This window comes from Brachypodium distachyon, chromosome 4 (genome assembly GCF_000005505.3).
Source record: "Brachypodium distachyon strain Bd21 chromosome 4, Brachypodium_distachyon_v3.0, whole genome shotgun sequence".
Classification (NCBI taxonomy): domain Eukaryota; kingdom Viridiplantae; phylum Streptophyta; class Magnoliopsida; order Poales; family Poaceae; genus Brachypodium; species Brachypodium distachyon.
This window is the reverse complement of record NC_016134.3, coordinates 2682953-2710588: the sequence shown is the minus strand read 5'-3', so window position 1 is coordinate 2710588 and position 27636 is coordinate 2682953. Positions and strand designations below refer to the sequence as shown.

At 44.8% G+C, this 27636-nt stretch overlaps 6 protein-coding genes across 9 annotated transcripts; 2 read left to right on the top strand and 4 right to left on the bottom strand.

Moving 5' to 3' along the window:
* The first annotated feature begins 269 nt into the window (after positions 1-269).
* Positions 270-3484, top strand: LOC100841990 (GDP-Man:Man(3)GlcNAc(2)-PP-Dol alpha-1,2-mannosyltransferase). 2 transcript variants are annotated; one of them, XM_010238804.3, is made up of 7 exons: positions 270-625; positions 1083-1369; positions 1829-2015; positions 2203-2274; positions 2356-2549; positions 2623-2732; positions 3038-3484. In XM_010238804.3, the coding sequence occupies exons 1-7, from the start codon at positions 329-331 to the stop codon at positions 3310-3312; spliced, it is 1422 nt and encodes a 473-aa protein (XP_010237106.1). In that variant the 5' UTR covers positions 270-328; the 3' UTR covers positions 3313-3484. The 2 variants fall into 2 exon arrangements, with proteins under 2 accessions (XP_010237106.1, XP_003578387.1); XM_003578339.4 differs by having other exon boundaries at positions 2206-2274; positions 3038-3463.
* Positions 728-6691, bottom strand: LOC100826710. Of its 2 annotated transcripts, XM_003579190.3 has the most exons (4): positions 6629-6691; positions 5805-5885; positions 3940-5252; positions 728-821 (listed from the first exon to the last, which is right to left on the bottom strand). In XM_003579190.3, exon 3 carries the CDS (start codon positions 5200-5202, stop codon positions 3940-3942), a length of 1263 nt encoding a protein of 420 aa, XP_003579238.2. In that variant the 5' UTR covers positions 5203-5252; positions 5805-5885; positions 6629-6691; the 3' UTR covers positions 728-821. The 2 variants fall into 2 exon arrangements, with proteins under 2 accessions (XP_003579238.2, XP_024311046.1); XM_024455278.1 differs by lacking the exon at positions 728-821 and having other exon boundaries at positions 3457-5252.
* A 3448-nt stretch (positions 6692-10139) lies between these two features.
* LOC100838426 (CSC1-like protein HYP1) lies at positions 10140-16400 on the bottom strand. The gene is made up of 10 exons (XM_003578327.4): positions 16034-16400; positions 15782-15937; positions 14898-14961; positions 14524-14733; positions 13554-13745; positions 13068-13366; positions 12620-12896; positions 11952-12224; positions 10803-11036; positions 10140-10647 (listed from the first exon to the last, which is right to left on the bottom strand). The coding sequence occupies exons 1-10, from the start codon at positions 16270-16272 to the stop codon at positions 10492-10494; spliced, it is 2100 nt and encodes a 699-aa protein (XP_003578375.1). The 5' UTR covers positions 16273-16400; the 3' UTR covers positions 10140-10491.
* A 1827-nt stretch (positions 16401-18227) lies between these two features.
* Positions 18228-20997, top strand: LOC100826397 (isoflavone 3'-hydroxylase). The gene is made up of 2 exons (XM_003579189.4): positions 18228-19422; positions 20227-20997. The coding sequence occupies exons 1-2, from the start codon at positions 18415-18417 to the stop codon at positions 20866-20868; spliced, it is 1650 nt and encodes a 549-aa protein (XP_003579237.4). The 5' UTR covers positions 18228-18414; the 3' UTR covers positions 20869-20997.
* Positions 20998-22775: 1778 nt separating this feature from the next.
* Positions 22776-24304, bottom strand: LOC100826089 (zinc finger protein 1). Its single transcript, XM_014902498.2, has one exon. It carries the CDS (start codon positions 23925-23927, stop codon positions 23298-23300), a length of 630 nt encoding a protein of 209 aa, XP_014757984.1. The 5' UTR covers positions 23928-24304; the 3' UTR covers positions 22776-23297.
* Positions 24305-25361: 1057 nt separating this feature from the next.
* On the bottom strand, positions 25362-26540 carry LOC100825775 (aquaporin NIP3-3). Of its 2 annotated transcripts, none has more exons than XM_024463045.1 (4): positions 26396-26540; positions 25848-26271; positions 25701-25762; positions 25362-25607 (listed from the first exon to the last, which is right to left on the bottom strand). In XM_024463045.1, exons 1-4 carry the CDS (start codon positions 26525-26527, stop codon positions 25431-25433), a joined length of 795 nt encoding a protein of 264 aa, XP_024318813.1. In that variant the 5' UTR covers positions 26528-26540; the 3' UTR covers positions 25362-25430. The 2 variants fall into 2 exon arrangements, with proteins under 2 accessions (XP_024318813.1, XP_003579235.1); XM_003579187.2 differs by having other exon boundaries at positions 25384-25607; positions 25852-26271.
* Positions 26541-27636: the final 1096 nt, after the last annotated feature.

The following is a 27636-nucleotide window of genomic DNA, read 5'->3' as shown; positions in this document are numbered from 1 at the left end:
TAATGGATCAACACAATCGAAACGAACAGAAACAAAGCGGTGTGGCAGCTTCCGTCGCATGGGTTTTCTTGACACTTTTTTTTTGGAGAATGGTTTTTTTTTGTTGAGAAACTGGAGAATGGTTTTCTTGACACCTGGATCAAATACAATCGGCTTTCTTCGATAGTAGGCCCAAGAATTTTCGTTCTATAGGACACAATCCCAATTTGGGCCCAAAACCCGGCCCATGGGCCTCCCCGACCAAATACCCAGAACCCCAAAGCCTGCCACGGTCACCAACTCTTCTCGTGCGCCGATCGAGAGAGCTTGGCGTCGCATCCATCCATCCATGGCGATCCTGGCCTGCCTCCTCACCGTCGTCCCCACGATCCTCGGACTCGCCATCCGGCGGCTCCGGATCCTCCTGCGCTTCCCTTCTCCCCATGCCGCGGCGGGGTTCTTCCACCCGTACACCAACGACGGCGGCGGCGGGGAGCGCGTGCTCTGGTGCGCCGTCCGCGCCGTCCAGGACCTCTGCCCCGGCCTCCCCTGCGCCGTATTCACCGGAGACGCCGACGCGTCGCCCGACGGCCTCGCCGCCCGCGCGCTCGACCGGTTCGGCGTCCGTCTCCTCCGCCCGCCGCAGGTACGGCACGGCTCCGATCGCGTGCGGTTTCTTCTGTAGTCAAAACTGGATCTTGTGGGCGCGTCCTAGCTGCTTGCTTGCATTCTTGCAAGTTTTTTTTTAGCTTGCTGTTGTTCAAACGATGTGGCGGTACTGAATCGTCGATTATTGTGAAATTTGATCTGGATTACCTCCCGGTTAGTCTGAGTGTTCGACACTGCATTTTGTTGCCGTGAAGTTCAGTCAGGGTAGGACAATGCTGCTGTTAGTTTAATCTATGATGCATAATCACTTGCTCCTGGTAGAGTTTAATATTTAGTGAGAGTGCAGCTTCGAAGTGGGAAAAAAATGCAGGCTACTGCTGTGCAATTTCATGTATAAGGATATATTATTGTAGTTACCTTTTCCATTCTGAAAATTGTTGAACACAAATATGGCGTACTGGCAGTAGCATAAAACTTTTGAGCTGCATTTTCAGGTTGTCCACTTGAACAAGAGAAAATGGATCGAAGCAAGCACGTATCCCCACTTCACGATGATAGGGCAAAGTCTTGGCTCAGTATATCTTGCATGGGAGGCTCTTAATAAGTTCGCCCCACAATTTTACTTCGATACAAGTGGCTATGCTTTTACATATCCATTGGCTCGGCTATTTGGTTGCGAGGTCATCTGCTACACTCACTATCCCACTATCAGTTCTGATATGGTTGAACGTGTTAAGCAGCGCAATTCCATGTACAATAACAACTCTCGGATCTCTGGAAGGTATGCGAAGAACTTAACTTCAGTTCTTCCGTATTGCAGTGTCAATGTGTATAATTCAGAAAATAGTGGTGCATTCTTTTATCTGGGAATTCAAAATCTTACCTTGCATGATTAAAAGGGTGTCTGAAAATGTTAGTTAAACATATATGTTGTCTACTTCTCTTGCTCCAATCTACTGTATGCTCTTTCTCAAAATACGTTTCTTTGTGGTTAGGGTATAATCTGGATTGATAGGATTTTGCAACTTGTTAATAATATTTTGCAGACTTCTTTCTTAATAATGATATTTAATAACATGAGTGAACTTAATTTAGTTTTGGTAACCAAAAAGTTCTTTGTAGTGCCGTAGTTGCATATTTGTTTTACCTGTCTGCCATAACCTACATACAATTAATTGATATTTGTTGTCTCCATGCAATTATCACCAATGAAAAACTAACTCGGTATTCTTTGCCGCAGCATTTGGTTGTCTAGGTGCAAAATACTCTACTATACCATATTCAGTTGGTTATATGGTTTAGTTGGTTCCTGTGCACATCTTGTGATGGTGAATTCCTCATGGACAAGATCCCATATTGTAAACATATGGAAGATTCCTGAGTGTACAAAGAGGGTATACCCTCCATGTGACACTTCTGCCCTGCAGGTATGTCCAGATTCCAGCCATGTACGTTCCTATATTTTTCTCATCAATCCCAATCAATCAGTTGTGTGTTGTGATCATGTGATCACATTATGAAAGTAAGTCATCGCATAAAATTACTTAGGCATTCTTTATCATGTCAGTGGAAATGATTTGGTTGGTAATCATAAGATACATTTGTTGTATACAGCAGATGCTTCCCCTGGAACGATCAACGATGCCTCCTATTCTTATATCAGTTGCACAGTTCCGCCCGGAAAAGGTGTCTCAACATACAATTCATGAAAGTCTTACCGTTCACTTGCTAAAGAACACTGACCCTTTTGCTCTCTGCTCCCTTCAGGCCCATGGTCTTCAGTTGGAGGCATTTGCACTTGCTCTTCAAAGGCTAGATCCGGACTCCATTAAGCCAAAGCTTCAATTTGTTGGTAGTTGCCGGAATAAGGAGGATCTTGAAAGATTACAAAAGCTTGAGGACAGATCCGTGGAGCTTCGCATAGATGAGCTTGTGGAGTTCCACAAGGATATCTCTTACAGGTCTTGTTTTCAAACTAGTACTAAGAACGTTTCTTCATCTAGTAGTTAACAGGTATATTTTTGGATGTAACAGGGACTTGGTACAGCTTCTAGGTGGCGCCATTGCTGGACTCCATTCAATGACAGATGAGCATTTTGGAATAAGTGTTGTTGAGTACATGGCAGCTGGTGCTATTCCAATTGGTAAGTGACTGCATGAGTGACTATTTAAATTTAGTTAATGTCCTTTGCTTCATTTTGCGCCGCTTTGCATGGCTGCTGGTGCTATTCCAGTTGTCTAGTTCAAGGGTTTAGCTTGTAATTGCAATTATTTCGAAAGTGCCACAGTTTTGTTTTCTTGAACAACAAATCCATCTTTGAATGCACTTCACATTCCGAATTTTGGGGGTAAAAAGTAAGATAAAGATGGATATCTAAAGCCATGAAAAGCACCACTGCACTTGGATCTAGTCCTGCAGAAGGCTTGTAACAATCTCTACTTTCTGCAGCCCATAAGTCTGCAGGACCAATGATGGATATTGTGCTAGAGGAGGACGGCCATCAGACAGGATTTCTTGCCTCCGATAAGGAAGAATTCACCGAGGCAATCCTCAAGGTTTTGAGGATGCCAGAGACAGGTAGGCAAGAAATGGCGGCAGCAGCACGAAAGCGCGCACAAAGGTTTTCAGAGAAGAGGTTTCATGAAGATTTCACCGACGCGGTTCGCCCAATTCTATCAGCAACTGAAGGTCGACACGTACAGATGTCTCCTCTGATAGAGTAATAGTCTGGAAATACTGACAAGTTCCACATGTAGTGATTCTTAGCTTTTCTAGATTATCACTAATGATTGTGTTATGTGCACCATATATATAGAGGAACAGATGAATGATGTGAAACAGCGCTGACTATTTTGGGTGCTGTACCATTTTTTCTTCCTTTTTCTTATGATCAAAGGCCCTATAGCCCAGAGAACTGACTTGATTCATTCATTCATCATAGAACTTGAAGAATTCAAAGTCCAAGCTAGAAAACACATGAAAGAACACGGAACCATATGTGAACAGGTTGGCAACCTTAGAAGGCATTAGCCGGTATCAGAATGAGTTCTCCATTATACTTGAACTCTGAATGTTCTGAAACTTCCCAACGGAGAAATCCTCGCAAAAATTTCTGCTGCTTGCTGACCGACTGGCATGTGGGCCCAGAGGGCCATGAAAGTTTGCTTCTGCCGTTATTAAGCTGTTTTCTCAAAATAAATTGGTAATCAAGCAAGTCATGGCCAGGGGGGCTTCTCATATGAGCCATCTGCCATGCATGTAGTAACATACAACGAATACCACACACAACCTAAGCTGCAAATAACCATGAACCTCAGCAACAATTCAAGGTGATCAGAATCAAAATAAACCTATGTCATGTAGCAGATTGGTGCCAGATCCAGGGAGCTCCACAGCAGCACATCGCCGTCGCCGCCGTTTTCCTCTGTCGACGACGATGAGCTCGCCGCCTCTGGCGCGCTATTGCTGCTGCTGCTGCCTGAATACTCCTCTTGGCCTGAAGCTTTACCATCATCCTCTGCAGCAGCAGCAGGAGCAGCTGGTTCTTGCACCGCCAGTTGCTGCTTCTTCCGGCACGCCTCCCGGAGGCCGGAGAGCTGCTCACGCGCGGCGGCGACGCCGGTGCCGGTGCCAAGGCGCATCCTGAGGCACTCGGGCACGCCGCTGAGCGCGTAGAGCGACGCGGAGATCTTCCTCTCGTAGTCCATCCTCCTCATCGCCTCCTGCACCGCCGACACTGGCTCGCCGTCACAGCCGCCGTCGCCATGGCCGTGGCCGTCATGGTCAGCCGCCTCCACCGGCACCGTGCCACCGAGCATCTCGAAAGGGGAGCAGAGATCGCTGTCAGCCGCCGCCGCCGTCGACGACAGAGATGGGGCGTCCATGAACTGAAAGTCTAGCTCTTCCTCTTCTTCTTCTTCATCTTCTCCTTCTTCCTCCATTTCCGGCGAGTCGTTGTTGCACTCGTCGCTCAAGAAGTCGTCCACGTGGAAGCCGCCGTACTCCTCGTCGCGTCCGCCATGGCCATAAGCTTCCTGCTTCTGCTGCTGGTGATGCAGCGGCGGCGCGGTGGAGGCGTCGAGGAGGAGCTGCTGCTGCTGCTGGTTGTTGCGGGCCTTGAGGCGGAGGAGGAGCAGGTTGGAGACCTTGGACGGCAACGCCGGCGCCATGGCCGGCGCCGGCTGCTGCTGCTGCTGGACCTGAAGCTGCTGCACGGCGGCGATGGGCGGCGGCGAGGGGCGTGGCCAGAAGTTGGTGCGCGTGTTGGCGCCACGGAGGAGGCAGGCGGCCTCGTCGTAGGCCCTGGCGGCCTCCTCGGCGGTGTCGAAGGTGCCGAGCCACACGCGGATCTTCTGGATCGTGTCCTTGATCTCCGCCACCCACCGCCCCGAAGGCCGCTGCCGGACGCCGACGAACCGCTTCCGGCCCCTCTGCTGCTGCTGCTGCTGCCTAGCTGACGATGTCGTCCAGGCGTCCACCGTCGATGACGGTGGCGGTGGTAAAGGGAGAGGGAGAAGCGGCGGTGACCGGTTATTATTATTTGAGATCACGGCGGCGATGTCGATGTCGGCGTCGGAGGCCTTGCGCTTCCTCGCCATGGATGATGGAAGCATTGGATGATGATGATGATGATGATATGATCCTAGCTCCAGCTGCTTGATGGCTGTGGAGTAAGTCTGGAAGTGAGGGGAGGGAGGAGTATATATAAGGGAAGATAAGGGGAATTAGCCAGGTAGTGAGGTTGAAGATATATTTAAATGCCTTTTGGTGGCTTATGTTTGTGCTAGTCTAGCTCTAGCTCATTTGTGTGTTTGTTTTATTAGCAAGTTACGTTATGTGTATGCATTACAGTTTTGGGGTATAATTAATCTATTATGCTCAATTATGTTGTTAGTGATGATGTATTAGTATTGATTGATTGGGGATGCATAAGAGAGCCTAGATATATACTAAATTTGTGTTACATTGTTTAGTTTTGTGTGGGTTTAGAAGGGGGGACAAGGAGATCTAGTGATATTGAGATTGCATTGTAGTTAATTCATGTGTGTAAATGCTGTGAAAAGTTGGCTTTGCTTAGGTACGGATGATCAAGCGTGTGTTTGTTTGCGTTGTCCTAGTCAGTGGCAGCTGGATGTGACATATGGGATTGTGGTGGTGTAGAATTGGAAAGAGTTCAATAGGCCTTTTGGATGCTAAGTATGAGTGTATTTCTTACCTTTCTCACGGGATTAAGCTTCGGGTTTGGTGCATATAAATTTATCGTGGTATCGGAGCCAAGAAGTCTTGAGTTGAAGACCTGGAGTGTTCAAAGCATTAGGATATGTATAGTGGTTTATCCTTTCTTTTCGGACGGTAGAGTGTTTACCTTTAGGGGTTGCCCTTTACATTAATTACTGTGCTTACTAAGGCTGTGATTTTTTTAGATTGGAGGATGGTTTTAGATGAGAAGATCTCCGATAGTGTGGTAACTCCTACTCCTTCGGATACATAAAAAGTGTCGTCCAATTGTACTAAGTTAGTCCAAATTTTATACTAAGTGAGCGACACTTTTTATGAATCAGAAGGAATACGTTCTAGACCTTAAACCTTTGTTTGCTCTTCTCAGGCTTCACTTCTACGGCTCTACCTCAGCAGCTCATTAGTGCCTAAAACACAAAGGTGCCGACATGGCCGTCCGTATATAAGCTGAGATTCACGACCACACCATCAGAACAATAGTACTCCCTACGTCCCATATTAAGTGACTCAAATTTGTCCAAATATGGACGTATATATGTCTAAAAAACGTTTAGGTACATATAATAAAAAATCACTTAATATGGAACGGAGGAAGTAGCTATCAATGCAAATACAATATTATGATCATGACCATAGAAGAAACACCAGATCCGATGTTTATGAAACCATGATTCTAATGACCGCGACTACTAGCCCTACATATGTAATGGAGTACAAATTAATCTTAGAAAAGTCACCGGGTAACTAATTTGTGATTTTGCACCGCCTTATAATTAATTGTTCAAAGTTAAATTTGCTAACCTTTTTGTTAACATGTACACACATTACGGCGCCATCATCGATCTTTGCAGGGTTACAATCGACGTAGACCGTTGTCGGGGGTGAATTTGGTGTGTTGTTCTTGTCAGTAGCTTTCACTTCACCGTAATATAACAAAAAGGAAGGGAAAATTGGAGTATGTAATGCAGAGAAAGCCAGAAAGGGACCTCTGCGTACATGCATGCATACGGCACTTGATTTGACCAAGTCGTTCGACGAGAGACATCCAGATATCACCTTTTGGCGATTAGCTCATGTCCTAACGTTGGTTAATCAGTTAATCGAGAGCGTTATAACCATCCATGACGCGCATATGGACTGATATAGTATGTGTATCGGGTGTGTTATCGGTGTGTTATATATGAACCCCTGAATTGATCAACTGGCTAGAGCTAGCTCTAGCTCAGGAGTGTTTACTGCTTCCGATCCATATTAATTGTCAAAATATTACATGTATCTAAACGTTTTTTAGACATAAATACATTCATATCGGACAAATTTAAAATAATTAATATGAATCGGAGGGATTAGTACAATAAACCAACTTGCGTTGGTTCTTTTTAGTGTCATTGGCAGCGCATGCACACGGCTTGGATTGCAACGTCAATTGCGAGACAATGATCTAACTAACTTTGTACTCCTAGTACTAGCTTTGAAAGTACAGTATTTTCTTCGAAAAAGGAAGGAATTCCCAGCCTTTGCATCAATTAATCCATGGACATAGACATGCATCTGTTTTTAGCCATTAGAAAGTATTTAAATAATTATTTCAGGATAAAATATGATTTCATATATTTTCGCAAAATAATATTTTTAACCCATCCCAGGATTTAACGGGCACATGGGTGAGTTCGGACCAAGAGTCCAACTCGGTGCAACATCAGCTCCGAGAGGTGGGCCTCACTTTCAGTTTTTCCATCAAAGCACGCTCAAGTGACCGATCACTCAAGTGACCGATTAGTGCGTGGGTGACCGACACAATGATGGTAATTTAAAAAATAGTTTTCTAGAAGGTTGTCTGAATTGTGGTAGTTTTATGCAGTGTAATCAAAAGTACTTAGCTTTAATTTGTTGCTGCCAAGTGTCGTAACGAAACAAACAGGCCTTCTCGGTATTTCTTCTCTCTCACTTTCTCTAGCCAAATCATTTCAATCCCAAATGGAGGGGGAAAACAAACTCAATTGGGCATATGAGGCGTATTTAAAATCAACAAGTGATCAACAACTAATTCACTAATAATATATGTATTATACTCCCTCTTTCTTTAAATTAAGGGCTATATTGTTTCTTTTGACCGAATGTTTGACCAAAGATTACTCCATCAACATTTGACTTATGTGAAACAAAATAATAATCATAAACAAGTATATTTTTTAATACGATCAATGATTTCAATTTTATTTCACAAAAAATATGTACTGAGGTCAAAGGTTCGGTTAAAGAAAACAATATACGTCCTAATTTAAGGAGAGGAGTATGACACAAATTGGATAGCATCAAGTTTTATATTACCATATTCATGTTTGTGATTTTGTAACTACCGACAAAATACGGCACTGGAAAATTTCCGAAGAGTGACAAGCAGGACTTGGTCATGCAACGAGTATTTTTGGCAGCTAACTGACAGGGTGCCAAATTCTGGCATCACGATTCCCGAGGCGTCATGCCGGGCTGTGAAGACCGTGGAGCTCATGAGCGCTCACATCCAATGAAAGATGAGATCAGCCAGCTACAAGCGACCAAGGTAGTAAAAATTAAAGAACCCTAGAGTTGAAATTCTTGGCCCAATTTAAATTAAACTACTAGTACTATGTTTTTAGGGTAGAATTAAACTAGTAACTAATCAACCCCCTTGCAGGTTAATCCGGCTGTCAGTTGTTTTTCTTCTCACCCGTTTGCGTTTTGTCATGCATGACGACGACGGTGTCTCCGATGCAGCTTCCTGCACGAGTTAAGAAAGATAAAAGATGTTCCAAAAGTAGTTTTTGTATATAGCATATGCTAAGCTCTTGACGTCCCCGTCGTAATATGTTTGTACCTATGTGATACATGCAACTTCTAGCGATTTGGCACCGGCCCCCACAAGATATCTTTTTTCTCCATCTTACTACTATGTTTCTGTGCAAAACCTATTCTGAAACCACTGTATGAAGACCATGCAAAATTGATACTACAACATATCAAGATGTCACAGAATTTCAACTTCGAATTCAACCGAGAGATGATCCTACAGTCATGCCAGCGTGTGAAAAGGAAAAGTGTACATGTTGAGCAGGCCCTATTTAGCAGCTGGACATCACATCATCTTGGTCCTGGTCAAGTCTACCTAGCAGTGATCTTATATGGGGTGACGAGGTCAAGATTGCAATTGCAAACCGGGAGATGGGATCCATGGATCTGTGGTCAAGAAAACAAAAACCAGGACACATGATAGGGCCTCCAGTGCCATACATTCCATTTGTATATATAATTTGTGTCACATCACAATGCCTTTTCATGCATGCTCTGTGACCCAAGATGCGTGAGCTCATGTTTTCATTAATAAATTAGGAGATGACAATGACTTGATAATTAAATGATAACAACTTTTCTGCAGCAGAATATCATCATCAGCATGCCTTTCAGGCATTAGGATCTCCACTCTTCCAAAGGCTATGAACAAGACAAATGGCACAACATTGTAGCCGTGGCTCTTACACAGTGACCATGTCTATTTGACATGAGTTCCTACTTCCTACTTACCACATTAGGATTAGACATATGTCCCGAATTTCATATAAATGAACAGAAAACATGAGAGCCAAATGGCACAAGATTGCTTTAGATTACCAGAATATGCACCACCTTTGTATTCTCTCCAAGTGGCAACCAATCACATAATCATCTCTATGGGCTCAGACAAGCAGTAGAATAATCAGTTTTCAAGGAAACAAAATTAAAAGTTGCTCTATTGAAGCAGACATCAATCAAGACAAAAGTGAATAATCCTACGTTATATTGCTTCTCTTCGCCCATTTCTGACTTATCTGAACTATTCTTTTTTGGGATCATTTTGACACCGGTTGTATACATTCAACTGATGCAAGCAAATCTTTGTGGGTTACATTTGGGGCCCATAAATAAACAAGCGAAAAAAATATGGAGTGCTTAAATAGGTTGAATTGAAGCAGTATGATTTTGGGATGGCAAGACATTTTCAAAGCCAGTGTGAATGTAGAGTATGAGCTTGTCAAATGACCTCAGCACATAACCGTGTAATGACCCAATAGAGGCCATAGAATACCACATCATTATCGGTTCCACACGATTGCAGCCTTTTGTGTATAAACAAACTTACAATTGACGTTAAAGTTTATATGGTAGCATAAATATAGTCAGAACGGCCAAATTTAAATGGCAGATAGCACTTAAGCAAGACAGAAAAAAAAAGGTAAACCAGCTACTCCTGATGGCACTGCTCCAAGTGGCAAACAATGCCATCTACCAAATAATATGAAGTAAAACAACATCCACATAAACATACAGTTAAGTGAGAGTACATCGCACGGAACTGCAAGCCCTAGCTTCTGTCGAAGGTTCAAAACGTTTGCATTGCCAACAAAAAACTTAAAAGAACAATGCTTTTATTCATCTCTACAAAACAAGCACAAAATTTGATATTCATACTATGCACAACAAACTCACTGGAAAAATGTACAACAAAGTGATACATCAATCTATATCCTAAATTCTGCTTTGCGGTGTAACAACACAAGGAGCACAACTGTACTGTTATGTACCTGATCATCAAAATCAAATCAATCCACACCATGAGAACCAGGACGCCACCCATGACTTGCTTGGATCTAGACCGAAGACAACAGTGGCGCAGTACGTTCGTCAGAGTTTGAAGACCGCTGGATAGGCTTCAGTGCAGGGTCACAGTAGGCTGTTTCAAGATTGCTGAAGAATTCTGCCATCTCTGGTTTGCTTCGCTCTTGTTTATCTTTATTTATCAGTGACTGCATGAACAAAAGTGAAACATGAAGAGTTCATATGTCATAGAAGCAATAGCTAAAGAATCAGTGTGAAAAAACAGTCAGTACCGTCTCTAAGATAAATGGATGCACAAAGAGAATGGCATCACTACAAAAGGATAAACTAATAGAAAAGGCACCTCGGTAGAGTATGCTTTGAAGATGGGAAAAAATCGGTTCCCACAGTATGCATTGAACAGAAGTGTCAGCACCGGAAGAGGCACCAGCAGACTTGATCCGAGTGGAAATTCCTTTATCCCAAATACTCCAATTGAAATCAGATGCATCAGCACAAGAGAAAATATTGTCGCATTGTGCACAATGGGCCAAAACTTTCCACCGGTATCATACTTGGGAGAATATACGTTGCAAAGCTGCATTTGTAGTAGCAGAGTTAGGAACCATAAATAGCTAAACTGCTGAATGAAAAAGAACACATGCATATTGTACAAATGGAAGTTTTATTACCCCCGTCCTCTGCATACAAGATGCATATAGACCACTTCATTACAAGGTTTATTACAACCGCAAAAACATTGAAAGTAAGATAAGTCACTCCCCAAAGTTAAGTAACAATTAGCATGTGGAATAAATAGTGCCTTTGTTTAAAAATTCCACACAATAATTCTGTGGTGTAGCAACTACTCAGAAACAGGTGTAGCCAGGACACCTTACTAATGTCAGCTTCCAATGTAAAAAAACTACACCAGGGTGGAAGGCACCCCCCTGGCTTTTATACTGAAGTCTAACGAGTTTCAAGAATACACGCCAGGGGTTCCATGTTTTCCAGAAAGGATCTTACTAAATTTCACCACTAGATCACCTTCCAGAAAAATAACATTACAATTATGTCAGGCTTGCATCATATGCCTTAGACCACACCATCATGATTTTATCTGTGCTCCGTTGGTGACGACAGCAATGAATTGCAACTGTGGAGGTGTGGCAACCAAATTGAAGAAATACTTATGCAAACTGTAGTTCACTACTTCATTTCCTAAATTTGAAAAGAATATTTGAACCGTTAAGCACAGGGAGATTACACTACAACTGTAGAAGCAGGTGAAGTACAGCAGGAAGCTAAAAACGGTGTATAATAATAATAAGAGAACCAAGCATAGCTTGGGTGGTCAGGCATCCAGGTGTGCTGGTAGCCCACTAGAGTTCGATCCTCGAAGGTCGCACTTTGGTGTCTCACTTTGTAAAAAATTATATATCTATATACTGTCGGACTGCAATCGCGCAGCTCTTACAGTTTAAAGTAAAAAAAAAATACGAAATGCTTTCACCTGATTACGAAATATGAAGTAGCCAAGACAGAAGTAAACCAATATAAATGGGAGGATGAGCGGAGCTACAATGAAGTATGTGAGACCAAGAAGTCCAAACAAGAGAATACGAGGAATTTCACTATGGTAATGCATCGATGGAGCTTCTGAGTCATCCCTCTTGCAACATTTTGCACAGCTCCCCCACAAGTGATAGAAAAGTGCAGCAGTTTGAGTGAGTTCTGATGTTATACTTGTCCATGAAGTTACCACATAGGCAATAAAAAAGGAAGCCTGCAGAACAATCATAAACCTAGTTTAGCAATGCACAAGCTAAGATAGGGACTAATACCATACAACACAATTGAAAAATTGTTTAAGGAAGCAGGGTATCTATTGAAGTAGCCACAGTTATACAGTAGAAAAATCTACAAACAAAGGCATTTACGAAGTCTAAGGTTGCATGCAAATGATGAAGGCTATTGGTTGAAGAGACATATGGCAGAGCTGTATCAATAAAACTGTATCATCCATGTCAACAGAAAATTTGTAGTCCATGTCATATGAAGCTTATAAATGACAGTGTGTTCTCAGAAGCAACTTGCAACAACTTTCTTGAAGAATACTTCAAAAGAAAGATTAAACATGTTATCTGAAGAGTGAAGACAATCAAGAAGCATACGCTCTACCTGTGCAGGTACTACAATTGCAAGCCTTGAAGGTATTTCCTTTGGATCAAGGAATATATCGAGTTGACGAAAGGCTGAGCCAGTAAGAACATTTGCAAAGAACACAGTCCACATTGTAAACCGAAGCATTTTCTTGCAAGCACTTATCTCAATACCACTAACGGAAACCAATCCTTGCATGGTCGAAAACAGCTTCATTACTGATGGAACATAAGAGGAAAGGAAGTGAAGAATGACACTGGGAAGATATCCAGTAACCAACTGACTGATAATAGTTCTGGAAAGAACAAATAAGACAAAAAAAGTCAGTCTGTTAACCATTCTGGTACACCATACATTGGATAAATAATACCAAAATGATAAGACTGGTCCTTGAACAAATGCCCTTTCAAGATAATAAAATGCAGAATCATGGGAAAAACACATAAATCTATGAAAGGAAACTAACATTTCCAGAATGTTCCTCAGGAAAGGCAACCATGTCTCCAGTTGTTCCATATAGGTAAGTCCTTGAACAAATGTCACAACTACGAGAAACACGATTATCAGGAGAACTGAAGCTACAAAGACTACAAACTTGGATATCCATCTTTCCATGAATGATGTAGAAAAGGAAGGCCAGTAAACATCATGAGGATCAGGAGCATGCTCAGTTTGCCACTCAGTTGGATTGTCTGACTGCCTAATGTAAATTGCATTTGCTGCAGCATATCGAGATTTGAATGAAACAAAAGCAGCAGGTATTTCCTGAAGAAATATTAAAATAATAAGTATAGGTAAGACAATATCAAAATGTTAGCAGTTCATTTTACTAGTGTAAGAACCAAAGACAAACTGGGGAAAGGTTGAGCAATAAGAAACTAACTAAAGATGAGCAAAACAATACACCATAGTTGACTACAGCATGATCAAACAAAGTACATAATATATATACCTGTTTCCTAGCAGCATCTGATTGTTCCATTCTAACATTTTCTTCTAGGTCTTCGAGCCTTTTCTGATATTTCCCGAGAAGATCATTTCCCCCAAATAATCCAAGAAACTTTCTTGGAGGGTTTTCAGTAGGAGGTCGATATCGTACATATTTTAAGTTTTTTAGCTTTGTCCAGATATTCTCGGTATCATTCTGGACAGGAATCGAGCAGACAATCAAACAAAGTGAAACATGAGATTACATTCAACATGCTAGAATAAAGTATTCCTTGTGATGTTTAGGAAAGCAAACAAACTAGTGTAACATTACTTTCAGATGCATATAGGACAGACAAGGCAATTATTGTTCTCGTGAAATAAACTGTGCTAAGGAGTGATAAAAGAAAGGCTAAGAGGAGACAATGGATTTCATCAGTGCGACTCAAATAATTTGCATGTTTTTTTTCTCTTCCACTCTGTGTATAGTAAATTAGTACTCCCTCCGATCCTAAATTCTTGTCGTGGTTTTAGTACAAACGACAAGAATTTAGGATCGGAGGGAGTAGTTATTATACGTATTTGTGAAATTAAGGACCTAGAACAGTTCTGAACAGGCATGCCATCCAAATCCAATATACTGCTTCAAGGATAAATCCATACAATAGTCCCTAGAAGAACAGTTATGTGTACAATAAGCTCGTGATGAACTTGATCTTCAAGAAGATTGACCAGTACAAATATTGCATACTGAGTTTATTATAGGTATCATGTTGCATGAAAAACAATTTAACAGATGCTGAGTTGCTGTAGTTAAAACATACACTCAATGAAGGACTGAATTCAGAAGGCAGGGGTTGATTGTAATGGGAACAAAATGCAGGGCTTACAAACTAGACAGCCCGCATGAATCTTTTATTAGGATCATTGACAAAACACGGGTACCTGTTCATAATAAAGCAATACAAATGTATTCAAAGGAACCGATGTCTTACAAGCAGGCGACGAAGTTTGCCAGTTTGATGAACAACAATGTGTGACAAATAGGTGGATGAATGATACTCTTTGAAGAACTTTTCAACAGCATCTGACACAGAACCACCATCAGTTATAGGGATAGCTCGAACAAGAACTGTGAAATGCTGAGGTAGTGGCTTTGACGTCATAAAATACTCAAGCCTCTTGCCAGAAATGTATTTGTATTCCTGCAAAGATAAAACATAAATAATGCAAATAAGGTGATGTGAAACTAGTGAAACACTTAAACTTTACAAACAAGGACATAAGAGACAGATGTCAGACCCAGGTATCCAACGAACCGATACTCTGATATAAATAAGTAACCAATAAGAAGTGTTAAGTTACTTACATGATACAGTAGGTAGCATGCAACTCCAGTTATGATATACAGAGCAGAAAAGTGAAGCCACAATCTGTCGACCAAATTACCAAAGGAAGGAATGAGAGTTGATAGCTGAACAGGTAAGACAATTTCCAATACAAATAGCAATTATACTCCATCCAAATGATACACATCCACATCAAGCCTTGGAGAATGTCATTGACGTCCAGGCTACCATGACAGGAGCTGAATCCATTTTTTTGTGCCTTATAACATCTAATTTTCAGGGCTTTTTTACAGTGGTATAACATGTTGTCTCAATGTACACCTCATAAACACAAAAAAAATTCTATGAATATCTGAATTATCTGCGGCTACCTGATTTTCATTAAAATGGCTATTTAACTCAACCAGAACACAACAACACAAAATAATTTGGTCATGTAGTATTCATGGTGAAGAAGAAATTAAAGATCAGGCTTATCGATACACTAGACAAGCCCTCAGAAAAGCAACTCCTTATCATATTGACCACCTCAACAAAACATCACAATAACCAAGCAATCCATGAAACTAAATACTGCAAGGTCAAGATTCAAGGGGTTGCCCTCCTAACACCAAGCAGAGCACATAAATAACAGTCTTAGGTATTCCTCCGATCCTAAATTGTTGTCGTTGTTTTAGTTCAAATTTGCACTAAAACAACAACAAGAATTTAGGATTGGAGGGAGTACAAACTAACCTGTATGAAAAATGAATCTAAAACTAAGTCCAACTAAAAATTAGAGAACAGGGAGCTAATTAACCAGCGAAATTCACCTTGAGACACTAACGAAACCAGACCATGTAAGGCCCCAAATAAAGTGCAGCAAAACTACGAAATTAAGCATCAGGGGTTGAAAATTGCTCACTTATTGGATCCGTCCTGGACGTTGGAGATGCTGAAGAGATCCACGGACTTGTTGGGTATGTCGGCGAAGTCAATCAAGCGCAGCTGGTCCCCCATGAAGTTCACCGGCAAGAGCACCCCGACCCCCACCACGGCGGCCACCGCGAAAACCCTAATGCTGCACCACACCCGCAGCACGCTCGGTTCAGCAAGCCGGAACTAAGGAAACGAGGAGCGGAGCGGAGAAGAGGAAGGGAATGGGGACGGGAGGGACCTGAAGACGAAGATGCGGACGAAGACGACGCCGTCGAGCCCCGCGGTGGCGTGGACGTCGTCCTCGGAGCGGCACCACGCGGAGATCAGCCAGGACTCGAGCGGGGCCGCGTAGGGGCGGCGCGGGGAGTAGACGGAGACGTAGGGCGGGCGGCGGCGGAGGAGCGAGTAGGCCGAGGCGAGCAGCAGCGTCAGGCCCAGGTTGATGCCCACCGCCGTCGCCAGCGCCGACACGATCATCGCGCCGGTCCAGAACCCTCTCGAAGCTTCCCTCCGCCGGCGGCGCTAGAATCCTTTCCTCCTCCGCCGGGAGGTCAGTGAGGTTTCAAACTCGTCGGAGTCCACTTTGCCGTAACTGGATTGCCCACTGCACACGCGAAGGGTGTAAAGGTAACGGGGTACTAGCTGTGCTATGGGTCCGGGTTGTCAGTGAGGCACGTGGCGTGTGGGTTGTGACGCGATGGTCGGCGTGGGTCTATCTGGAAGGGGGACGTGTGGCCCCGGATTCGGTGACGTGTATATATACCTGGAGTGTGTACGTGTGTATTCTTGGAAGACGATGCTTGTTAGAATACGTATTTGCGTCGGAGATGCGTAGAATACGTGTTCTCCTCGTTTGAGACCGGCAAGTCAGAGACCCAAAGTACTCTCGCGTTTCATAAAGATTGGCACGGTTTTGAACTAACTCTAATTTAAAACCGTGGCAATCTTTATGAAACGGATTGAGTATGCGTTTTTTTTTGTTCTTCTCGCAGATTTGTCTCATGTAAACGGGTACGGGACCCCGTTCTCTGTAAACTCCTGGACAAGCTTATGCTCTAAAATATGTCGAGGCTTGGCGGAGAGGGGTAAAAATGAAAACTCTTGCCTCTTTGCAAAGTGTAATAACATCAAAAACCTTGCATGCATGCATAATACGTCCTCCGTTCAGAAATAAGTGACGTGGATTTGTATAAATTCAGTCATTTATTTTGGGACGGAGAGGATATATCTTTTTTCAAGACATGCACGATAAATCGACATTAACTTCTTTTTTTCCCATTTGAATGCCTGTATTGAATTGGTTTTGGAGACTTGACGGCCTCAGTTCAAATTCCATGTGTAATCGGTCAGGAATTTACATTACAAGCATGCTAGAAACATACTCCTCTACTCCTCTTCCCCCGCAAAAAAAAAAGAAACATACTCCTCTTACGTTGGTTGGTTGAAAAAATTCATCCAAGTTGGAGCTATTGTGTTTTATCACAACGTTGAAACATTCGTACTATTAATTGATGCACGTGAGATGGAATAGTGGATGAGAAATTACACTCGAGGGCCGAGGACGGCTGTGCTGGAACACGAGGAAGAAACAAATAATAACTGAATGTAAGCCGACAATCGTCCAAAATAGACGAACGAAGCCGCCTCGCACGCACGCACGTTTCCTCTCGCCCGAAATCGTACTCTCACGAGCCAAACGTCAAACGTGATAGAGTAGACATTTAAAGAAAAAAAACGTGATTATTACGGCAGAGTGTAGACACACAAGCAGTTGGATCTTGTCAAGATGAAAAATTTGCATTTTATATATCAAGATGTATATTTGGGACAGTTCCAACTTCACAAATTTGATGAAGCTTGACATTTATAACTTAATTTTTTCATGAAGCAGGAATGGTTGAGTTGTCCTAAACACATCAATAATGGGTTCATGTTTTTTTTACGGGCCAAGGCAAGTGCTCTGCCGATTCATTAAAGAAAGAAGGAAAAACAGCGTGATACAAGGAGAAAAAACAACAGCCTATACGGACCGAAGCATCAACCAAAACAAAAACAGGAAACAATCCGGTGATGTCAACACGCAGCCCGACTGTACATAATCAAAATCACAAACCCCTGATAGAACATAAACTCCTCATTTCTCCTTCGATGATGTTCTGAAGCGTCGGCGTGCTTGCTTCATGTTTTAAACACATCAACAACTTCCAAGGACGGAGCCACGGAGACCATCAGTCTATTGTGACTTGTGAGTTACAGACAACGTTAAAAATAATACGTTAAATATAGACAGCCTACATACAAAGACAAATAATATGTCTAGAGGTTGTCTATAAGATTGTCTGTAGCATCTTACTCTATTTTCTCACTCTCTTCCACCACCTCAGCAAAATCACTTCTTATATAGACACCTAAATCAGCGCCGTTGTTCATGTCCTTAGGTAACGGGTTCATTGGTATTAAAGCATGTTATTAGTATAATGATTGATCGAAGGTTTTCCTAATTAACTCCACCGGCAGAGTGCCAGGTGACGGCAGTCCTTAGCTGCGTCCCATTAAACCCCTACATAAACACCCACCGCCCCAAAGAGAAACACCAAAGACATTGTTTGACCGGACTGCATGCAAGAAAACCAAGCCATGGAGATCTCCCTCTCGCATGCCCTGCTCCTACTAGCTCCTCTTCTTCTTCTTCTTCCTCTCCTCCTCCTGCAATTGCTCTCTTCCCGTCGCCGCAAGAAGAGCAACGACCACCCCAGCAATGGCGCCCTGAACGGCAATCCCAAGCCCAAGCCTATCCCGAGCCCACCGGGCCTCCCGATCATCGGCCACCTCCACCTCCTCGGAACCCCCCTCCACCGCTCCCTCGCCGCCCTCGCCGCGCGCCACGGCGCCGACGCTGGCCTCCTCCTCCTCCGCTTCGGCAAAAAACCCGTGGTCCTCGTGTCCTCCCCGGCCATCGCCACGGAGTGCTTCACGGCCCACGACGTGGCCCTGGCGGACCGGCCCGGGCTCCCCTCCCGGCAGCAGCTCACGGGCGACAACTGCCCCGGCATCGGCACGGCCCGCTACGGCCCGCTCTGGCGCAGCCTCCGCCGCCTCGCCACCGTCCACGCCCTCTGCGCGCAGCGCCTCTCCCTCACGGCCTCCGCCCGCGACGCCGAGGCCCGCGCCATGGCCACCAAGCTCCTCCGTCTCGCCGGCGCTTCCGGCGGGTTCGTGGTCGTCGGCGTGAAGGAGATCGCGTTCGAGTTCGTGGCGAATTCGATCATGGCGATGGTGGCCGGCGGGGGGCGGAGGATGGGGGAGGAAGAGGTGCGGCGGTTCAGGGACATGACGGAGGCCGGGCTGGCGGCGGCGGGCGCCGCGAACCGGCAGGATTTCGTGCCGCTGCTGAGGAAGATGGACTTCGGGAGGACGGCCAGCCGGCTCGCGGCGCTCGCCGAGGAGCGGCGCGAGTTCGGGCAGCGGCTCGTGGACGAGTACAGGAGCGGCAGAAACGCCATTGCTGGTGATGATGACGAGACGATGAAGTCGCCGGCGCCGAGGACGGTGATCGGGGACCTGCTCCGGGAGCAGCAGCGGGCGCCGGAGGAATGCTCCGACGTGGTCATCCGCACCGTCTGCCTGGTGAGTGAATGCTTTAATTGGAAAATTTATACGTACGTCATTAACTTGTCTTACTCAGATCGTACTCCCTCCGATCCTAAATTGTCGAAATATTACGTGTATCTAGACGTCTTTTAAGAATAGATACATCCATATATAGACAAATTTGAGACAAAAATTTAGAATCGAAAGGAGTATTAATGAGCTAGGCTGATGTGATCGGTGTACCCAACCAGCTAATTATATTAACTTGTCTTACTCAGACGTATACTGAACTTTGTACGGATTGGACTAGCTAATTATATCTAGCGTCAATAATTCAGCGTAGTTCAAATGTGTTGATATGGTCGATCTGCCACTACGAGTTTAAAAACGGCTAAATTCTTTAGTTGCTCTACTAACTTACTTGTCTGGCTAAGATGGTGCTGATCTTATTCACAAAAATTTAAAATGGATTAAGTCTTGGTTAGTGTACTGTCAGTGATACCCATTTGTTAAACAATCTGATGTGTACCTCACTGCTCATTTGCTAGTGACAATAAGTCGGCATTAGCTGGTGTCATTCGACTCAAAAGCATGCGTAATTAACTGGTGTAGCTTCAGCCCCGGCCACTTGAGTGTACATAGTTGGTGGGGTTATTAAGAAATTTTCAACAAATATGTTTTCATCTCAAAATCCTGAGTATAGCTATGTTATATATCCAGCAGCAAACTTTCTAAGAAAAAAGTTGATTAGTACTTTACGACAAGAGCCATACATGCAACTACTCACGTTTGTTGTATTTACAATTTTTATGAAATTAACAACATCTCTACATGACACAGAGCTTGCTGCAAGCTGGAACGGACACGTCATCCAGCACGGTCGAGTGGGCGATGGCACTCTTGCTCAACAACCCGACCAAGATGGCAAAGGTTACAGACGAGATCGACTCTGTTGTAGGCGCCTCCCGCCTGCTCGAGGAGCGCGACCTCGCATGCCTTCCCTACCTTCGAAGTGTCATCACCGAGACCCTTCGGTTGTACCCTCTCACCCCGTACCTTGTCCCGCACGAGGCGTCGAGCGATTGCGTTGTTGCCAATGGACAGTATGTCATCACGCGTGGGACCATGTTGTTGGTCGACGTGTTCTCCATGCAGCGGGACCCTGCCACGTGGAATGACCCGGACAATTTCATACCGGAGAGGTTTGCGGACGACAATGATGATGCCAACAGGGATGGTCATGACAAGGGAATAATGCTGCCATTTGGCATGGGACGGCGAAAGTGCCCGGGAGAAGCGCTCGCGTGGAAGACGGTTGGTATGGCATTAGGTGTGATGATGCAGTGCTTTGAATGGGAGCGGATAGGGAAGGAGAAGGTTGACATGAGCGAGGGATCGGGGCTCACCATGCCCATGGCCGTCTCGGTCATGGCGATGTGCCGACCTCGCCGTGAAATGGATGGGGTGCTCAGGGGACTTTGAAAACTCTGTTGTTGGCAATGGCAACATGAAGTTGTAATCTTACCAAGGGTAGCAGCAACGGCCGAAACATTTCAATCCAAAACATTGTGTGCGTTCATAATAATAAATAAATATTTTTACTTTTTTTAAGGGACTAACACCTCTATACTTAAAATACCCCGAAAACAGAGCAAAATCTTTTCAAGGAAGAGAGAAAATATGAAAATTGACCATTTATCTACTATGAAGCTTGTCTACTTTGGCCCCATTCAAGGCTATCAACGTCAATCCCATAGTAAAATACTTTTCCCAAATTGTTTCATTTTTGTGAGAGACCAATTGTAATTCATGATCCCTCATCCTCCATGCCTCCGCAGTGTTACCACTCTCCATTGTGCCGTTGCTCCGACGGGATTAGCATTTGCCTCTTCGCCGTCACGGCAAATGCTCATGTTTTTCGTCCATCGCCTCGTCCTCCACCCTTCCAATGCTCTATGTTCGAATTTTGTGTTCCATCGAACATTTTTTTTGCATCTGTGTCCATTTCATATTTGCTTTCTGTTCATTTGCGACGACTGGTGCATGCTTTCGTATTCTAATCCACCTTCTCTAAAAAAAATACGAAAACAAATACTCACTCCATTTCAAATTAACTGTTGTGGATTTTTATATATATATTTTTTGTACAAATCCACGTCACGTCAGTTAATTTGGCAGTGAGGGAGTACTATTTTTTCCACCTTCGTATAGCTACCTGGGCCTCGTGGGCTGATGTGTAACGACGGGTACGGGTTGCAAGAACGAATTAGGGTACTAAGCCTCTGGAGCTAGCTGGGCCTCTTGGGCTGCACCAATTCTTGATCGATTTCCCTCGAAAAAATAAATGAAAAATAGGGACATTGGGCCTCTTGCCTTCTTTGCCTACGAGCTAGCTAGATCGATTTCTCTCAAAGAGAAGAAGAAGAAAAATAACTAGATCGATGAATGTCGAGAAACACGCGGCGCAAGAAGCTTTTGTGGAGAACGTGCCGATCGATCGAGAATTAACCTGATAAGATCATGTACGCTTTTCATGCTAGCCATATATATTTGCACACGAGACTTCCATGCGTGTATGGACTTTTGATTTTGCTCTGATCTATCAATCGATTGATTCCCCAAAACCCAAATTAAGTCGAGGCTAACAACGTGTCGACGGACCTAATTAGTTTTTTTTTGGTTTTACGTGCTAATTAAGCTACTGCCTCCCTAGAGTAGTGCTTCCTGTACTGTTGATCGTTACACGTCTCTTCTCCTTTTTTAGACAAAACTTCGATCTCTTCTCTTTAGATAGCTAACCTAAATAGAGAGTTGGAGTTAGCTGGACATTACTGTGCGGAAAATTCGATTCTTTAAACGAGAGACGAAGTCTAAGTTAACTGTCTAACTCGGCAGGTAACTAGTACTAAGTGATTAAGCACACGTGCTAGTATGAAGTCATAATCTAGGTGAAAGTTCAGACACTAAATTTAGCATGAAATTTCATAATTTTCACTGACACATACACGTTCAAAGATACATTTTGAGGAAATAATGTACTGCTCCGTATATGTTCTCTATCCCTCGAAAAAACTTGTCAGAAGTGCTCATCTGCTTTATAAAAGCAGAATATATATACAACACATGCTAGTTAGTGGAGTACTAGTAACAAGTGTAGGCGCGCGTATTGGTGGCCGGGGGTTTCAAATTAACCGTGATTGCCGCTAGCTGGCAGCTCTTTAATTTCTTCCGGCAACTAACCACAATACGTACTCCGTATTAGGCATCCGGCGAGATCAGATTAATTCTTGGTGGTTGTTACGGACACGTACAGGCATGCGAATGCGACGGAATCAACTTATCCCTGGTTAGGTAGCAGACACGGCAAGCAACAGCCTCGTCTCGATCACTCAAGCAACGACAGCATCTCACTCGATCAAATTTTATGAATTATGATACATGTATACACATCTATCTATCATCCATGGCATGGGTAAACAGAACTCAACCCAATTCGATCAGTATATCTATACTTGTATCTGAGCTAAGCTCCCTAATCTAGATGTAGAGCTAACTGCTGAACCTAGAAGGCTGCAATGAACTAATGAATGAACTTATTACACACAAACTAATCAATGAATGGGTCATCACCAACAAGCTTATCTGCCTATCTATGCACAAGAACTAAATTAATCAAGAACATCTATCTTCTACTGAATGAACTTTTACTAGGTATGCAAACGGGATCCCGCGAAGAATCCACTTCTTCAATTCTCACATCTCCTATTCAAATCTTGCGATTTGAACAGGAGATGTGAGAATTGAAGGAGTAGCTAGCTAGGCCTTTCCCGGATCCCGTTTGAACCCCTAATTTTGACCAAACAAGTATGCACATGAGTCAACTAATCAATCAATTCCCATGTCAATTGTGTTCACGCGGTGATGATGAGCCTGGGCTTCTTCTCCAAGGAGGACGAGACCTCGTCCTGACGATCCGCCTCGACGACCACCTCCGGCAGCGCCGGCAGGTTGAGGTCGAACCCCGGCCGGTTCGCCGCGGCCTTGGCAGTGCCCTTGGCGGCAGCGCTGCCGATGGTGCCGTCGTAGTGCCTCCTCTTGTGTCCGCCAAGCGCCTGCCCCGTCGCGAAAGCCTTCCCACACACGTTGCACACGTGCGCCCTGCCGCCGCTGCCGCCGGACGCCGATCCCGACGAGGCCGCCGTCGCCTGTGGCTGCTGCTCGTCAGCGCCCGCCGCCGGAGCCGGAAGGGAAGGTGGTTTGCGGTGGCTTGCCTTGTGGCCGCCGAGGGCCTGGTAGGACGCGAACGCCTTGCCGCAGACGGAGCACCCGTGCAGCCGCTCCTGCTCGCGGTCACCGCGCGCCAGCATGAGGAGCCACAGCGCCAGCTGCTCCTCCTCGCTTGGCGCCATCTGCCTCGACCGCTTCCGCTTCGATCCCCTCTGTTCCAGCTTCGACGCCGGCGCCGATGCCGATGCCGATGTGGCGGGCGACGGCGACGGCAGCACGGGCGCGGCCGCTTCGAGGACCGGCTCCACGGCCATGCCCAAAGCGTACGCGTTTGTGTAACTAGTTTCCTTGCAGCCCTGAACAACTGCAGTCCGCAGAGCACAACAAGTGGAAGCAAGTTGAAGGGGATCAAGAGAAAGCGAGAGAGCAATGAGCAGTGAATATTGAAGCAGCTCCTGAGGTGAGCTGACTTTATATGGATGGGCGGAGGATCGATCCACGGAGCAGCAAACTGATGTAGGAGCGAGTGGTTTGTACTTGCACGTGTGCGCTTTGCCTGTGACTGACTGTTGAATTGAAAAAGGAAAGGGGGTCAAACGCACACTTGGAACAATCCAGGAAGCTCTGGGTGGTATATTGCCATTTCTGTGTGGAACAAGCCATGGCGCTTTGTGTGCAGTCCACGGGATGGAAAATTAGGCGTACGTGGAATGGTGTGAGGAAGACAAGACAGGCGGCGCGGCGCCAACTGCATCCCAAACGGATATATGGATAATTGGATATGTATATGTACGTACGTACGTACGTAGGTGACGTGTATGTACAGTGTGTGTGTGTGGTGACGCCAAAGGCCTCGATCGACGACGAAACAACACGCTACGTATAGTTGGTTCGTGGCACTGGTCAGCTACTATACGATCAGGGGTTTTGGTTGCCGAGGGGTGTGAATGAAATCAACATAGGCTCAATACATAATTTGTTTCAAAACATTTCTTTCCTTTTGATTTAAAAGATGATGCTATTTTGTACAGGACCGACCAGCGCATTTTTTTTTTCTTTCCTGCCTTGGTTGGACATCATAGCGTCGGAACAAGCCGGCCCATCCGAAGCCCAGCAGCTGTGTGGTGAGGGTGGGCTCCCAGGGGCGGCCCCGGAAGAAAGCCCGCTGGGGAGCAGCGCGCCGGGAGGCCCGGATACTTCTTCTTTTTCGTGGCGGGCTCGGCTCACTGCGTCCAACTCATCGTTTGGGCCCATTCTAGCTCTAATCAGATCCACGCCGACGCGCACATGTGTGCTTCTGAGGCCCGGCCCAAAGGCCAAACGAGGAGCACGCGACACAGCCGGGGCTGGCGGCTTGTTATAGTATCTGCTTAATTGCTGGATAATCGGAGGTTCACATTCTTGCGATGTTGCTAGTTTGAGTGGTCGGGCTGAGCTAAAATTTGGACGGCGTTTTTAGGACTCTCGGTCGGCACTACAATTAATGCTGTTTTCACACGATCTGCGTCAACGGATTAAGATCAGTAATCTCAAAACTGAAGGAGACTGAAGCTATGTTTCCTTATTTTGCTGATTTTAAGTATATACTATCTTATTATCGTTGTTGATCGTGATAGCAAGTTCGTAACTTGTAGTGGTGTCATTATAGCTGATTTTAAGTACTCTGTATATACTCACTTAATGGTCAACTCATAGTAGCGGCATATTTGTACCTCATGCAAAATTTGAGTGGCAAATTTGAAACAAAAAAATTCTCAATGGCATTTGAGCATCCGGACAAATTTTGAGTGGCAAATACGAAATTCTCTTTTTTTTTTCTAAGAAAACAATCTTTTTGTCGTTGTAGCTACAGCTTTATCGTAACATAAGCTCCCATTCCAGCGAGAGCGCCCAGCGGTTGAGCGACCAAATAAACCCAGATCTTGGTATATCTCCCTGTAACAATCGCCGGACCAATTGTACGCGCTGGATTCATCGAAGCTCCTGTTGATGGTCTGCTCACAGAAATCTCATGACAAGCTTAATTGCAACTATATATATAAGACCAAGAAATGAAATAATTAATTACTATGAGTAGTTGTACGTACCCTGCGACAAGAATGTTCATCACTATGGTTGCACCAACTGCGAGTCCAAGCAACTCTTTGACCTAAATATTTCCACGTCATTTTATGTCTGAGGAGATGGATGGGAAATTAAATCCAGAACAATATATTATTGATCATTTTATGCACCTACTGCATGAGGGTCCGTGGCAACAGCAGTGATGACGAAGAGGAGGATGAAGGTGACGATGAACTCGACGAAGAAGGCCTCCGCCGCGCCGACCCCGACACCGGGGACGGTGGCGATGCCGGGGTGGACACGGTGATGGATCACCTTGCACACGAAGAAGCTGGCGGCGGTGGAGCCGAGCACCTGCGCTGCCATGTAAGGGACGAGGTGCGCCGGAGGGAGGTGGCCGAAGACGGCCATGGTGATGCTGACTGCAGGGTTCATGTGGCACCCGGATATATGGACGAGGGAAATGACGAGCACCGTGACGGCCAGACCCACAGACACGGCGATGCCCATCAGGCCCTGCACCTCGTCCATGATCATGATGGAGGACACCTGGGTGAACATCAGGATGAAGGTCCCCAGGAACTCCGCCATCACCTAAAGAAGAAAGCAAGATCCAAACATGTATATATCATCATCTTGGTTAATTACCTCAATAAATGTACTCACTCCGTTCGGAAAATAAGAGGAAATAGGTGAGAAGATATGCATATGTATTTACCTTCTTCAAGAGTGGCACCGCTGCCATGTTTGCTGGGATCTTAGGACGGCGCCCGAAAAAGCGATGAGTGACGATATTGGCATCTTCCTCATGGTTCATCGGCTCCATTGGCACGATCATCGTCGACCCCATTGCCAAAATATTTCAATCGGTTAATTTGCTATACATCGATCGGATAGGTCAACGCCTCTTTGCAATTATATACATATGAAATAAAATGCACGCATGTGACAAACGACGACTAATTAAGCAACTTGTTGACCATCATATCGGTGCAAGCATATTCCTTACGATCCGTAGAGTATAAGCTTATCAGATTTGACAATGACAATGAACAGACATCATGTTAATCAAATGTACACAACTTGTCCTTAGTTTGACCGATATGTTAACAAATAAGTATTACTACCCACTCAATAAGGGAGAGTTCATTTCAAAAAAACAAGAAGGGAGAGTTGACATTCTTATTCTATTTAGGATCGTCTTTCCCATACATTATTACTCTACCGTGGCGAGAGAAAAACGGCATCTCGTTGAGTTGGGTCGATCCTACATAATGCAAAAAAAAAGAGTTGATCTTCTGCACTAGCTGTCATCAAGCTAATTAAATCCTCTCATTGAGTTGGATCGATCCGACAAAATGCCAAAAAAAAAGAGTTAATCTCGTCTACACTAGCTGTCATCAAGCAGCTAATTAAATCCTCCCGTTGAGTTGGAACGATCCAGCCTAGCCATGATGTTGCTGTTGCAATGACGCTGTGTTTTACACTGTTTATACTTTACACGCACGTCTTGTTTGCTATTTCCTCCGTTTCTAAATATAAAAAGTACTACTTTGTTCTAAGTCAAACTTCTTCAAATTTGACCTCCTACCACCGACGCGGGCGAGCGAGCGGCGGAGGAGGCCAACGCAAGGGAGCCCACAGCGGCCGCCCGCGGCACCTCCTCCCGACGCGCCCCCGGCTACCACCTTCTTCCCCCGGCGCGGGCGAATGAGCGGACCTTCTTCTCCGGCACGGGCGAGCGAGCGGCGGCGGAGGCAATCGGTAATTCTACGATATATTTTGAACCGCTTGTCGGCATGATGCAAATTATACGGCGTTGGAAAGCTATGAACCAGGCACAACTTTTTTGTTTATAACTTTTTTGCTAATTCTTAACAGTTTAAGAGCAGTTTGCAAATTACCGTCCGCCGGATTACGACCAAACAAAAAACAGCGGACGGTATTTCTATGATATAT